The sequence below is a fragment of the Haplochromis burtoni genome, unplaced genomic scaffold (genome assembly GCF_018398535.1).
Source record: "Haplochromis burtoni strain Fernald_Lab_line unplaced genomic scaffold, NCSU_Asbu1 Contig_382, whole genome shotgun sequence".
In the NCBI taxonomy this organism is placed as follows: Eukaryota; Metazoa; Chordata; class Actinopteri; order Cichliformes; family Cichlidae; genus Haplochromis; species Haplochromis burtoni.
The window spans coordinates 256,978-271,454 of NW_024582743.1; the positions used below are offsets into that span (position 1 = coordinate 256,978).

Sequence of the window (14,477 nt, forward strand, 5' to 3'; positions counted from 1 at the left end):
GGTTTTACAACTGCAGCTGGTGCTTGGCTAAAGCCTCAAATGTCTTTCTTTGCCTATAGTTATTGGTCGTTTTTACTTAGGATGACAAAAACCAATCAGATTCCAGGTTTTTTATCATGCCACACCAGAGAAATATTGCACAATGTGTGTGTGTGCTTGTTGTTTTTTTTTACTGAACTACTGAACAGCAAATAGAGGAACAAGCCTAACAGCTTTTACTTCCCCTCGCTGCTCTCTGACACATCTTGTATATTAAACATGGCTGCCCATCAGTGTAGACTTATAATGACATTGGAAAGCTACAGTCAAATCCCAATCCCATAAAGAAGTTGTTCTAAAGAGGTCACACGAACGCCTGAAGTCTTCAGAGATAAACTGAACTATGACAGAGCTCCAAAGACTGACAGACTGATACCTGCGCCTTCCTCAGCAGCTCGATAGTGAGAGCCAACCAGTCAGGACAGCAGTTCTCCAGCTCCAGGGTGAAGAGGGCCAAGGCCAGCATGGATCCTCTGAGCTATGGAAACACATGAGGGACAAACGTGCTCAAAAACCAAGCTCAAGTTAAGCTTACAAAATGACACATTAAATAAAAAGAGAAGTGAGTCAAAGTGGAAATGTTAAAGGTTTGTTAAAGGTTTGGTGCCATTAAATTGGTCTGGAGTCACAGCTTGTAACAGCAAATGTGTTTTATAAACACACTTTTGATAAATGACTGTGGTATGCTCTGTTTCCTATGATAAAGATTATTTTTGGTAAGTGTGGCAAGTTTGTGACCTGGTTCTTGCTCTGTAGGTTCTAGTCAGAGTGACCCTAGAGCTCACAGCAAATATTCAGAGCAGAAAAGAGCATCCATTGCAGCAGGACAAGATCAGATCTACACACCAGCAACCTGGCCAGTGAGCAAGCCAGCAGGGAAAACCTGTGACACTAGCCTGTTAGCAAAATAGTAGTAGGGGCTTTCCACTGTGGCGCGACTATAAGCGGTTATATTTATTGATTATTAACCCTTCAAAGACTCACTCTTAGCCAAGACAGGCCCTGACATTGAGGTCATAACACTGCATATATACATAAATATCATAATTTTATTATTTATTGTGTTATCTTAATATTTAAATGAAAAGTGGTATGAAAGGCTCCGTGCTGAAGGCATAATATCTTCAATCTGTAAAGTAAGAAATACTGAGTGTGTGTGTACCTGCATGAGTGTGTGGTCAGCCAGACAGTGGTAGAGTTGCTGAGTGAGCAGGGCGAGGTGCTGAGAGCGGTTAAGTCCCAACATGAAATCCAAGAACCCGGAGCGACACGACAGCACCATCGCGTGGAACTGGAGAGGAAGGAGAGGAAAAATTAATTGATCTGAATGAAGAAAAGAGAATCTGTGAAATTAACTGCAGACTGATTTGAATTGGAAGCAACAACAGCACAAAAAAGCACTTCTAAAAACTGGATTTAAGTGCATTAAAATAAAAACAGAAAGAAAACCGCAAGAATTTCTTTTTGCCTCCAGGTGTCACTAGCTGACTTTAATCACTTTAAAAAGTAATAATGTGTAAGCATTTGTGCTTGTGTGTGATTAGACGTACAATGTGCAGAAAGTCCAGCGCTGTGGCGGTGTGCAGGTCCCAGTTCAGTTTGTCCAAGATGATCCTCTCCATCCTCAGGATCTCTGAGGGAGAACAGCCGCACCCGCTGGAGGCGGCGAGCTCCTTCAGTGATGGCACACACTGGCAAACACACACACGGAGTCAGCTCTAACTGTCCTGATGCACTGCCTACAATCTAGTGTGTGTGTATTCACCTCATCCTCCTCACAGGTCTTGGCAGCCAGGAAGAAGCAGGCGATGGCAATGCAGCGCAGGTACTTTGGACGGGCCTGACAACCGTTAACATGATTAATCAGTTACGTATAATTTAAGGATTATATGTTTAATCAATCTGAAAAACCTTTCACCATCTACTCTCCGGGTTCACTTTTAGCTACTATTCTGGTTCTTCCAGGAGAATATCAGAGTGTTCCCAAACCACCCGGGAGACTTAAGGGCCTCATTCATGAATGTGTGCTTAACCATATGTATGAGTGTTTTGCACACAAATCTGTGATTCATCAACATTTTGTTACCTGAATTTGTTTTTTACTTTACCTTGTTTGCAAGGTCAGTCCCGTCTTACAGAGTTTTCACTCATCTTTAAAGTCATTCTACTGTTGCCACCACCAAAAATAACAAGAATAACTCTGGACTAGAAGAGTCAGGGAAACTACCAATCCTCTGACTGATTGATGAGCTGCCAGCCCTGTTTCGTCAGAGGCGATTTCTGTATTGCTCTTAATCTGGTCCCTCACTCAGGACTGATTTTCCTTGGGAGACCCTATCAGGGGCAAACTGCCCCTGACATCATGGTTCCTGGGATCATTCGGGCAGGAACCCGAATGATCCTGCCCCTCCACTTCCAGTTTTTGCTTACCAGTTGGAAGGGACTGAAGTGAGAAAGGACAGGTGCACTGGTGCAGTGCCTGCAGTAATATGAGCATTATACCAGTTGATTGTGGTGAAAGCAAATCTGTTAATTTGCCAGTCGAAGCACACTCCCGCCCTCACCTGTGGTCATCAGCTGTGAGTAGAGACAGAATGAGGGGAGGGGGGGGCTGAGCTCCCAGAGATGGGCTGAGCCAGGCACAGAGTAGAGCTAATACTCCTCTGGCTAACAGAAGCCATGTTTCTATCCAGTTGTTCAATCTATGGCCCTCTGCTTACTGTATCTGAGTCATTCCAGTTCCAAAGTATCCAAATGTATCTTCAAGTGAGGACAGGCCAAAATGTCCACGATTCCAAGGTCTAAAGCTACTCATGAAAATAGCCACAAGCACACTCAGGTACAGTGTTAGGTAGTGTTTGCGACCACAAATAAACAGAAAGCAGCTCCTGATAAACCTCAGTGAGAAACTTCCTGTCTGTGTGGAGGGATGCTGACGGGACAATTGGAGCTCACGCTTCCTGTTCCTGTATGAACACACACCGTCAGCTATGAGGCAGGAAATTTAAAGAAAAATCAAGAACGTTCTGACATTGCCCCTCTTAACAAGCTGAGGTCTTGTCAGAAGACCTCTGTTCCCTTTACAGTCTGCTTCCTTTGTGTGGTCTTACACTTGAGCAGCAGATTTCAGCTCCCACACATAAAAATCAGACATTTTCTAGTCCATCAGAGTAGACAAACAGCCAAATAAATGCTGTGTTTACAATAAAAAGATTGCACCTTAATGCAAATTAGGGAATATAGATTTTATCTAACATGATACATTTAATCTAGTCTAATGATTTCAAGTTCAGAGAGAAAACTGCGTAACACTAGGATCATAGGATATTCATAGTATTTTCATATTCTGGAGTATCTGGAGGAAACCAGAATTACAGAGATGTTATCACTCTCATTCATGATTTTGGGCTACGTGAGGTCGCTGAGGAATAAAAAGGACTTTAATAAATGTTATGCGTTTTATAATAGTGGCAGTCTGAACATCAAGGCCTACATTCACTCTGTTGTTAATAAGATGACCTTCATTGGTGGCAGAGTCCGATGTTTATCTGCTGTATGTCATATCTGAGTTTCAGTATCCTGATAAAGGTCTAAGACTGACAAACGTTTGATTGTAGTGAAGATTTCTTTAGAACAAATGAAACTAAACAACAATGACGAAAAAGAAATGTCTGTCATTTGATATATGCTTACAGGAAAACACCATCAACACGAGCCTTAAAAATGACTTTACACTTTTCGTTTGTTTCCCAGAAATGTGTATTCCCCAATTGACTGATGAGTGGTTGCTGGAGGCTGTTGTTAGGTGCACCAAAAACACAATGGCAATTGCTTTGGTCATTTGCAGACTACTGTGCTTGCAGAGTTCTGGCAACAGCAAGACATTACTTTTACTCTGAAGGCAAATTAATGCTAAATCAATGGTTTGGAAATGATTTTGTTTGATGGTTAAATTTTTTCCTTTTGTAGTCGTCAACTGTCTGCGAGCTCCCTAAACTGGCAGCTAGCCATCAGACCTTTGACAAGCCCAGTCTTAGACAGGCTCTAAAACCATCAAGTGTTCTTGCAGGAATGATTAGTTAGTTAGGCAAACATAGCCTGCTTTGTAGCATAAGTTGCCATGGTGATGGCACGAAGTGAAGTAAACAATGTAAGTGAAGTGAATGGCTCTGAAATCTTAAACCCTCCCTTAAACACACATTTTTCATTCACTTACTGTCTGTTTATTATGAGTTCTATTACATTTACTTTTTAAAAGATTCCCTACACTCAGATTTTCTGATTGGAGGTTTAGGTTGCTCTCTGCAAACCCTCACATGCTAACAGCAGGATTTACAGCACACCTGTTGTTTTCTACATACCTTGATGGGAGCGAGAAAGCGATCCAGGATGCTGACAGCTAACACCAGCGTCTCTGGGTACAGCTGCAGCCTGCCATGGACCTCCGTCAGCCAGCGCACCGCCTCGTCCCGCTGGGCCGGGGAGATGTCTGTATCCTGCAGACAACAAAAAAACCAAAACATTAAGACTGACTCAAGGGTTCGATGTCATTCATTATTCCCTACAACAAAGTATGACACTGTGCAATTTTTATTTATATATTTTCATATTATTTAGAATTTTTTAAAACTTGTTTATTTTATGTTTTGAAAGCTACTTAAATGTGTTGCATTTAATAATAACTATTAGTAGTCATCTTCCATTACCATTTCTACAACGCAGTCCTGCAGAAACACTGAGGTTTAAGCCCAGCGTTATACCCAACACTGAACTATTTGTGGAACAAAGTTGGAAAAAACAAACAAAGAAACTGGAAATCTTGCAGAGCCTTTTTTTCCTCAAAGAGTTCCTCGACAGGGCAAAATGGGGTTAGACAGCAAACTGGAATCTGATTTCAGGTATTTCAGGACAAACTTGAGGCTTCTGCGACTGACACACTTCCACTAAAGGGCCAAACAGGATCCTAAATCAGCTTGGCAGGCGGATTAGACTTGCCAGCAGATCTGCCTCAAAAACATTCCAAGAATTCCTTCTGTAAAGCATCTGAGAACTGAAAGAATTCACCAGCTGACGCACCCTTCTCACAAGTTTGTAACACTAAGATAAAATGGGTTTATATGCCGTGCACAGGCTTTCTGTTTGGAAACTCCACTGGATTTTTAATTTGTTAGTTGGCTGAATGGTTCAACATTCAACCATTTAACGGCATTTATGATATAATTACTGCAGAATGAAAATAACCCTGCAACAAAATCTGTTAAAGCATGACGACACACTGCAAAACCCATGTGCACAATAATAAACTGTACAATATATATGTCTACTGAGCCACTTATTCGACCTTTGCTGTGCTTTAACAAGCCATCTCATTGTTTTATTATTCTGCAGTACAATGAATTTACTGGACTAATTTGCTGCTTTTTCAGCCCCTTTATTGTATTATATTTGGCTACAGTGGTTTAATTTAGTCTTTCCTGCAATTCCGTGTTGTCATATTTCATTTTATGGAGCTCCTTGACTTTATTTAAGCTATTAAAGTTTTTGTTGCTGTAACAAAGAAATGTAACGACTTTTGGGAAAAACAAAGCGCATCCTTATTATAAACGAGTAGACAATGTGACAACTGCAGGTCTGACATATAAAACCAGGTGAAAAACTGCTTTAAATGAAGATAAAAGAGAAATAATGTTTCAAAAGATGGATTTTTTTTTTAGCCAAATCCTACTATCATACGGTGACCATATTTTGATTTCCAAAAAAGAGGACACTTGGCGCAGTCATGAAGAACTTTAATAATAGTGTTTGCTTAAAAAAACTTTTACATATTTAAACGATGCCTTCTCTGTGTGGTTAATGAATGGGGAAATAAAAAAAAATGTCATATAGGCTTTTACAAGTCATCAAGTGCAAAAAAAAAAAAAAGAGGACGATTGGTCACCCTATACCAGAGGTGGGCAACTCCAGGCCTCGAAAGCTGGTGTCCTGCAGGTCCAACACAGCGGATTTAAATGGCTAAGTTACCTCCTCAACATGTCTTGTAGTTCTCCAGAGGCCTGGTAATGGACTAATCATTTGATTCAGGTGTGTTGGCCCAGGGTAGCATCTAAAACCTGCAGGACATTGGCCCTCAAGGCCTGGAGTTCCCTACCCCTGCCCTATACTATCATTAACAAGTAGAGATTTTTTTTTTCCCACCCATCCATCTATTCTTTGCTACACTTGTCAACTGTTCATCCTCTTGTGTTGCTGAGCATCAGCTGCCTCAATGTTGTTTCATATTCAGTGTTACCAGCTTGTCCCCTTGGCTTTCTGTGTGTGGACAATTATTAATATGTATTACCAAACCTTTTAACTATCACTCTACAGGGCCGAACCCTAACACAAATTCTGACCATTTAAAAACTCTAAAACAGAGTCTTAACCCCTAAACAGGCATTTTGACACCTGAAAGTTTAATCACTCTGATGGACTAAAAGTTACATTGGTTCATAAAAGAGAATTGGACACATTTGATCTAACCTTTCCTCTTTGGTGACAAAACACAGATTACAAAGCACAATATAATTTTAGTTTATAGTTCAGAGCTTTTTACTCCTATCGCACAAAGATTTAGTTTTACTAAAGGTTTTGAGATTGCTACAGTGCTTAAACCATCAAACGGCACTAAAAACCTCAACAGCAGCAAGTTTCTACAAAAACAATGACCCTGTTAACACCCAAACATCAGCAGGACTCATTACAGTCAGGCATCTATGCATCAGGCATGAGCCAAAAGTTCATTTGTGTGTGAAAATGGTTTGACAAAGGTGGTAATTACATTTCAAAGCTGCCATTAGCTCCAAATTACCAGACACTGTAACTACATGTAATAGTCAGTTATGTGCTAAAACTGACACTAACCTAAAGGGGACATTTTTATATATTCCTGTACTCTACTAAAGTGGAGTAGTTCAAAATAACTTTAGTCTCGCTTACCGCTAGAGTACTTTAGTTCATCTTCTATCTAAAACGAACCATTTTAACTGGCTACCCTCGTCATCAAAAACAGCAAGTGGGAGGGGCTTCTGAGCCTCTATGATATCACAGAAAGCCAAGAGTAGAAAAAACTTTCAAACCAAGCGTTCACAGCAATCTGAAGCCTGAGGTTTTGTCTCACAGGGATCACTTATAGATATACTGATGTTCACTTCTGGAACTATAATCTATATCAGGGCTGCCCAATCCCAGTCCTCGAGAGCTACTATCCTGCAGCTTTTAGATGCATCCCTACTCCAACACAGCTGAATCAAATGGTTTGATTACCTCTTCAGCATGCCATCGTGTTTGGCAAAGGCCTGATAACAAGCCATTCATTTGATTTGGGTGTGTGGGAACAAGGATGCATCTAAAAGCTGCAGGACGGTAGCTCTCGACGACCGGGATTGGGCACCCCTGATCTATATGTATATGAAAATAAAGGACAGAGCACAATAGGTCCACTTTAAACCCGCTGGTGAATGTACTGGACTGGCCATTAAATGGTCAATTTTCAGAATGAACCAGAATTTAAGATATTTTATTTTTATTTTGATGTTTCCGTGTTTAAATGAAATCCTATAACAAAACGTAAACATTTCTGATTCGTCACATAGCTTCTGTAAGTAAGTGGCTTACAGTTTCCAACACTGGACTTGCAGGAGAGGCCAAAGGTCAAAGCACAGCTGAATGCACCGGCCAATTAATCTGCAACGTGACACCATCTGGCCTCTCAGCTCTTGACTGTCCAAACTAAAAACAACTGGCCTACTTCCAGCTTGTTTGTACTGGCTGGACACAGAAGACAAGCTCAGTCAGAGGCTAAGGGAAGTAACCCAGACACCAGATTAAATTAACTTCTTTCATCTCTCTCTAACAATTCACTGGCTACATAGTCTCTGCAGTGTCTTCAGGGTAACTTTGGCCAGCCATCCCTTATCATTATTATCAGAGGGATGGTCAAGGCTTCCTGTAACTTCCTGCAGGGTGTGCCAGTCAAGTTAAGAAACTCATCAAATTTTCCAATCTAAAAATGCTTTTTACAAAAAATTACAAATGCCAAAAAGCTACACAACACAAGACTGTTAGCCCAGAAATTCACCATCAAGTCTGGATTTACTTTTATCCGAAATGACTAAAGATCTCCAAAAGGCATCTGTGAAGGTTCTCAGTCATCCAGGTCATCGTAGTCTAAGGAGCTTGGAAAGAAAAGCGTCTGGACTTCTTTAAGTTGCTTGAAGACATTTCACCTCTCATCCAAGAAGCTTCTTCACTTCCAGGGTCAAACGGTGGAGAGTCCCAGATTTAGTCCCAGATGTTTCATTGACTTTTTGCTTAGTGACTTTTGCTCGCTGTGACTGTAGTGTTTGAGCACCCCTCTTGTTTTTACACCCTGATTAGACCGACTGCCTCCTTGACCTCTAACACTGGGCTCCACACCTGCAAACTGGGCTAAAGGCACTGATAAACATCATAACTATCTGTTCATCATTTGCTGGAGTTTATTGGCCTCTGTGTTATCAGCTCAGTACTACAAATGAGCTTGGCAGATGTCAAAATGAAGGTTTTTGTCAACCGGAAGTCACGGCCGCTCTCAGTCAGAATTTTTTTCTATTCAACTTTCACTTTTCACATGATAAATGTCTGTTTGAGCCCCACTTCTTCATCTGCATTTATTTCGCCTTCTGGATGCCTGATGCAGACAGGGGAGAGCTACCCCTCCCAACCCAAATTGGGAGGGGTAGCTCTAGAGGTGACTTTCTCCCTTTTACCCTTCCAAACTAAAATCCCTGCAGTATAAAATGACCTTTCAACACATGTTTCTAGCTTTTCCACACAGAGACAGTGGTTGACACACTAATTCTTGACCTTCTTCCGCATTTAAAATAAGACTCAGCCAGATGTTTCTCTAAATATAGCCCCAGTTAGTTGTTGTCTAACCCTAGCTCCCAGGATTTAGCTCCCAAAACATCTTGCTATCTCCAGATAGCTTCTGATGGTTCCTGTTAGCTCCCTTGAACTCCTTGTTGATGCAGCAGTAGGTGAATCTGAACTGCAAACTTTCAGTAGAAAAGTTCTATTTTATCCTTTTCTTTGCTACAAACTAAACGATAAAAAGGATGTTTCATGTTTATTGTGTTCTGTGCTTCTCTCATATAACCTAGTCTTTGTATTCTCGTATACATGGACTGTTAAATCATCTCAACTCAGCTACTGTTTTTCAATATGCTAGATAAATAAATAGGTACTTTAGCTCTAATCTGAATACTTCTGGCCATGACGTGTGCCTGCTCCAGCGCACGTAACCATGGGACCATAAAAACACCTGAGTCACCTAATGCAGGTGATGTTATGTATGTTATCATGACTACCGCTGCATTGCTCTCTGGGTGTATTTGGACAATGGTATCAGCACTCAGCAGACAAAAAAGACAAAACCTTCTGTATTTACCAAACAGGGTGATACCTGAGAGAACACCTCCACCTTCAACAACAACAAAAACCTCCACCAGCTGGAAAACACAACAACCGAGACACGTGACAGGACTGAACTGAACTGAAAAATATGTTAGTAAGGAATCAAAATCCACCACAGCACCACACGGGGATTATTGACCCAGGTCATGACCCGAGAGAGGAAAAAGGTCACCTGAACCTGTCAACCCAGCACAAGGTTCATGCTGCTTGTTTGAATAACCAATCCTATTTCACTAACTAGATAACGTGTTTTTGAAGAACATACCTGAACTAGTTGCTAGAGACATATGCCTAATATTTAGCTAAATAAGACTAAGCTGACACTAATGCTAAACTTAGATTGGGCTTAAAGTAGAGAGGAAATACAAAAAAAACAGAATATATCTAAATTGAACTAAACTAGGTACAGCTCATGTTATAAAGGCATGTAGGAGGGTTATTCTTGACTAAAATAAATCTCCATTTTCTAAACATTTTCTTATTTTTGACCATCTGATAAACAGAACTGTGCAATATCCTAGGTAAGTGACATCATGTGAGAACATGCACATACACTGGGCGAGACCACCTGAGGGTGTGATGAAACAACACCTCTGTGACGTCAAATAACGACATGTCGAGACGTTCCCAGTAAACGGGGCGAGACCAGCTGGGCCGAGTGACTGTTCAGTGACTCAACGCCATGTTTCTTCTGCCCTGCTGCTTTGTGATTACACAGTGTCTGTCTATGATAATGTCTGGGAGCAGACTACTCTCTGCAACTCCATTATCAACATGCTGATATGGCACCATTCGAGAGCCATAAAAAGAATGACAATCATTACATAATCAACAGAAATCAAGTCAGTTTTGTTGGACCTGTGTTGTCTCTGAAAATGTGAACTTTGAGTCGCCTAACACATTAAACCTGTCCGGTATTATTTGTCCAATATTTCAGTGCTGATATTTAAAGACCTTTCAGTGCCGACCCCTTGGCCTGCGCCTCTATAAATTGAACTGGTGCCAGCTCTTTTCAGTAGCCTCGTCTTAAATTCTTGGCTCTATATTTCAGTGTGTAGATGGAAACCCAAGCCTGTGCGAAAGATTACATAAGATGGCCAGTGAGGGCTGAGGCCTAGTGGCAGTAAAGCTCACTAAAGAACCTTTTAGGCAGCCTGTAAAACATTCACCTCTTTGTTTCCTTTAGGATGGATGGATTTACAAATACATATACTAGTTTCTCTTTGTCATTTACCTGCATCCTTAAGCTTCTCCCTCTCTATCTGCACGCCTCACTTACAGTTCTCCTGCTGCATGTGGGAAAGTTGTGTCATTTCACACTGCATTTGTGAATGAGGAGGTCCCAGAATAAGGAAAATGTGCTAATCAGGTGGGTTAGTGAGATAAAAAGGCAACAGATTACAAACACAGTTCTTGGAGGCAGTTGAATATTTACTTTGATTATTTTTGCCATATATCTCCGTTCCAGTGGTGGTTGTTCATATTAAAACTGACTGAAGATTAAAACAATGTTGTCAGCGTATGTAAAAAAAACACATTCCAGTGGACCAAAGCTTGCGCTTCACACTATTTCGAAGTAATCTGTCTTTTAAAGAAGAAACACATTTTTTCGTTTTAAACAGCTGAGATGTAGCTATACACGTTTGCCTTCGTGTGCACAGATTTGTGGATACTGTTCCACTCTCTATATCTGTGAGCCCCACTCACTCACGGTCTTCTCTTGATGCATGGTGCTAACAATATATTTGTTGCACAGAATGGGAGAAGCTGGGAAAGGCAAGCCAAGAACCGAGAATCCCAGCCAAGCAATGATGCAAACAACCAATTTTTCCAGTATTTCCAATGTTTATTATCTCAGCTTCACTGTCTACAAATACCTCTCATAACTATGTGAGAAAAATGTAGTTTATTGAATTTTCTGATGTATAAACTGAAAATAGTTCACGAATCCCAAGCTAAAAACCATCGGATAGACGAGCCAACAATAACCCTCATTATTCTGCTTTAACTACCAACAGCACCAGCTCTAATGGAAAACATGCTATTAAATATAAATTTGCTGTAGTGCAATTCCCGTACTGGTTTTTCCATGTCAAATCATAATAGTTAGCTATGTGAATACATCAGTTAAATAAACAAGGGTGACTTGAGGAAGCATCTCACCTGTGATGAAGGCTTCTTTGGCACGTAGACCTTCCACATCTTGGCTTCCCTAGAGGCGGCCTTTTCCAAAAGAAAAGACAGCCTCTGGCGTCCCCAGGGTTGGGTGAACTTCATTGTGTCCTCCCTGGGCTGAGCCTACCTCCCCACTGGATACAGCTACCTGTACAATTGGAGGGGCAGGATATCAGAACATTGCCACCAAGAGGGACTGCACCGGTGCTTTTATACTCACAAAACCACCTTTAAGATATAATTTTTAAGGACCACAAAATGTGATTTTCCAAAGCATACGTCTTTATTTTTCAGTGAGGGATTAAAAACAAAGAAGTGACAACATTTACTGAAGGTGGCAAACACAGTCATGAGTCCGCCGTCTAGGCTTCTGGCTTCTTCAAAATTGAATAAATTGAACCCTGAGGAGCTGATGATTATATTCCACTTCTGTCTTACGTCACCCATTTCTTACTAAATGTATCTTGTTCCCTGCAGCTGTCCTAAATGTCCCTTTTATATGTGTACATCATTTTTAATGGATTCAGAAAGAGATTATTAATTATTAATGGTCATAACAATAAATTAAAAACAAAAAAAAAATTATTTGCAAATTACACCATTGCTCTTGTCATTTTGAGCTTTTCAAATATGGACCTCAAAACAGCTGATGTCACATGCCCATGGGCGACTTAATTGTTGGTTACATCCATATAATTAATTTTTTTTTCAAATGCTTTAATTTTGTATGTGTAATTTTATCACTTTAAACTCTAAAGAAATTAGACATTTCCCCCCTGTTATTTGACTAATCTCAGAAAATATACTGTAAATTTACCACGGGAATCTCTAAAATGCATTATTGTTCCTGTGCTTTTGCCACTGTAATTTCTAAAGATTTTAATTTTTTCTGCAATTTATCAAGATTATTGTTTTCTGTAAATGTACCATTTTAATCTCTGAAAATATACACAATCTCTTTATTATGGCTCACTTTAATCTCTGGGTTAAAAAACAAATCTATAACTTTAGCATTCAATCTCTAAAAAGGTTCCGTTTTCCACCTGTACTATTACTAATATAATTTCAAACTACACGTAATTGTTTTTGTCATTTTATTAATTTTATATCCGTTTTTTCCTGCAAATTTACTGCTTTAATCTATGAACATTTTTTACCCTCAGAAAACATACCAAGTTCCTGTAAATTTACCATTTTAATCTCTCAAAAATGGAGAACAATTTTTATCTAAATGCATTGTTTAACCGTCCGAAAATATAAACGTTCTTACCCTACATTTCCTATAAGGCTGTGGATCAAATTCAGGGCCGTGGGTGTTTTTGGGGGGTACTGAAGCTCCTGGAGATGCTTAAACTTTGACCTTATCGATCTGAAACGTTAGCTTTGAACCTAGCTAACCGTAATCACATCAGTCACCGTCTAATCTATGACAAACTGAAATCAAACAATTTCTCATTTTATCGGGAAACTACCGTGAATATCCAACCGGGAAGTCCCTTTCACTTCGGGAAGCACCTAGGCTTCAGGAGCAGGTGTATTACCGACCATTTCCTTATGATATAATCAAGGATCTGGCTATCTTCTGGAGCTGAGCTAATCTGACGTGGCTAGCTGTTCGCTAGCTGACGTAACATGCTATTACTTATATATTCGCTCTTGTATAAAAACACAAACATAGTTGAAAATGTTGCTCGCTACTCTCCACTGTTGTGAAACAAAAACAGCTGCGGTGCGTAAAAGAGTCTCCAGACTGCGTTAACAACACAGCAGAGACATTTAAATGGCTGAGTCAGATCCAGCAAGTAGCCGGAGCCTGGAGCCTTACCTCCCCTGCGAAGCGGAGAAGACCGCAGTTGGGTTTCATCCGGTCCACTCGGTTCAAGGACGAGAGAAAAGGGTGAAAACGGGTACCCGCACTTCACTTTAGTCGTCCATCGTGATTCGGGATAAAAGGGGGTTGTTGTATATAAAATATATAAAAATAAAAGAACGGAATATAGACTGATACGTCTACTTCCGAGGAGGGGACTCGGGGGGGAAGAGCGAAACACAAAGTCTCCGCCCACCTCCACGCCGAACGGGAATGCAAAACAAACCTTCAACAGAGGGTCACGGTCATACTAATGATAGATGTACCTTCAGGGGGAGTTTGTTTAACAGTTTACAGTGAACCTAGTGTACTCAAGACCATCTAAGATCACCTGTGAGATGGATTCAGCATAGCTTCTACATATGTAGATGCAACCCTGTTTAAAAACACAAACAGCACCACTTTATACTGCATAGGGAGCCAGTGCAAGGCTGCTGACACTGGAGAAATGTCATCTCTCTTTTTTGTCCAAGTAGTAATCAGGCTGCAGCATTTTGCACTATTAATAGACTAGCAATAGATGATTGATTAACTCTAGTGTACAGTGCATTAAAGGAACAAAAGTAAACATAACTCTTTTCTATTAAATAAATAATAATAAAATTAAATTTAACAAAAAGATTTTAGTATGTGTTGTAACAAAAGTAGTTAAAGAGTCCACTTTATCTGTTAACCCCTCAGTAAATAGTCAAGGGACAAACAATATCACCTGCAAAAAACGTTGTTTTCTTGTTTTTTAAAATATATATCGAATATGCACTTTCTTACAAAACAGTGATTTCTAAGATTCACAGCTAAATGCAACTGTAAATGATCTGCATGGCAATGACTCGAGAGGTTATGTTGACAAATAACTGGAGGTAGAGAGAGCATGTACAAAGAAAAAAGAACAGGCCCCAAG

At 40.3% G+C, this 14,477-nt stretch overlaps 1 protein-coding gene across 2 annotated transcripts in view; it reads right to left on the reverse strand.

Moving 5' to 3' along the window:
• The window catches only part of ccni (cyclin I), an 18,729-nt gene extending 4,973 nt beyond the window's left edge, over positions 1–13,756 (reverse strand). The window contains exons 1-7 of one of the 2 annotated variants that reach the window (XM_005944388.2): positions 13,532–13,756; positions 11,695–11,854; positions 4,401–4,535; positions 1,805–1,879; positions 1,590–1,730; positions 1,202–1,330; positions 416–517 (exon numbers count right to left, since the gene is read on the reverse strand). In XM_005944388.2, the coding sequence (XP_005944450.1) occupies positions 416–517; positions 1,202–1,330; positions 1,590–1,730; positions 1,805–1,879; positions 4,401–4,535; positions 11,695–11,808 (696 nt within the window). In that variant the 5' untranslated portion in view covers positions 11,809–11,854; positions 13,532–13,756. Of the gene's footprint in view, positions 1–415; positions 518–1,201; positions 1,331–1,589; positions 1,731–1,804; positions 1,880–4,400; positions 4,536–11,694; positions 11,855–12,976; positions 13,504–13,531 lie in introns of those variants that run through there. The other variant, XM_005944389.3, reaches the window with a different exon arrangement.
• Between the last annotated feature and the right edge of the window lie 721 nt (positions 13,757–14,477).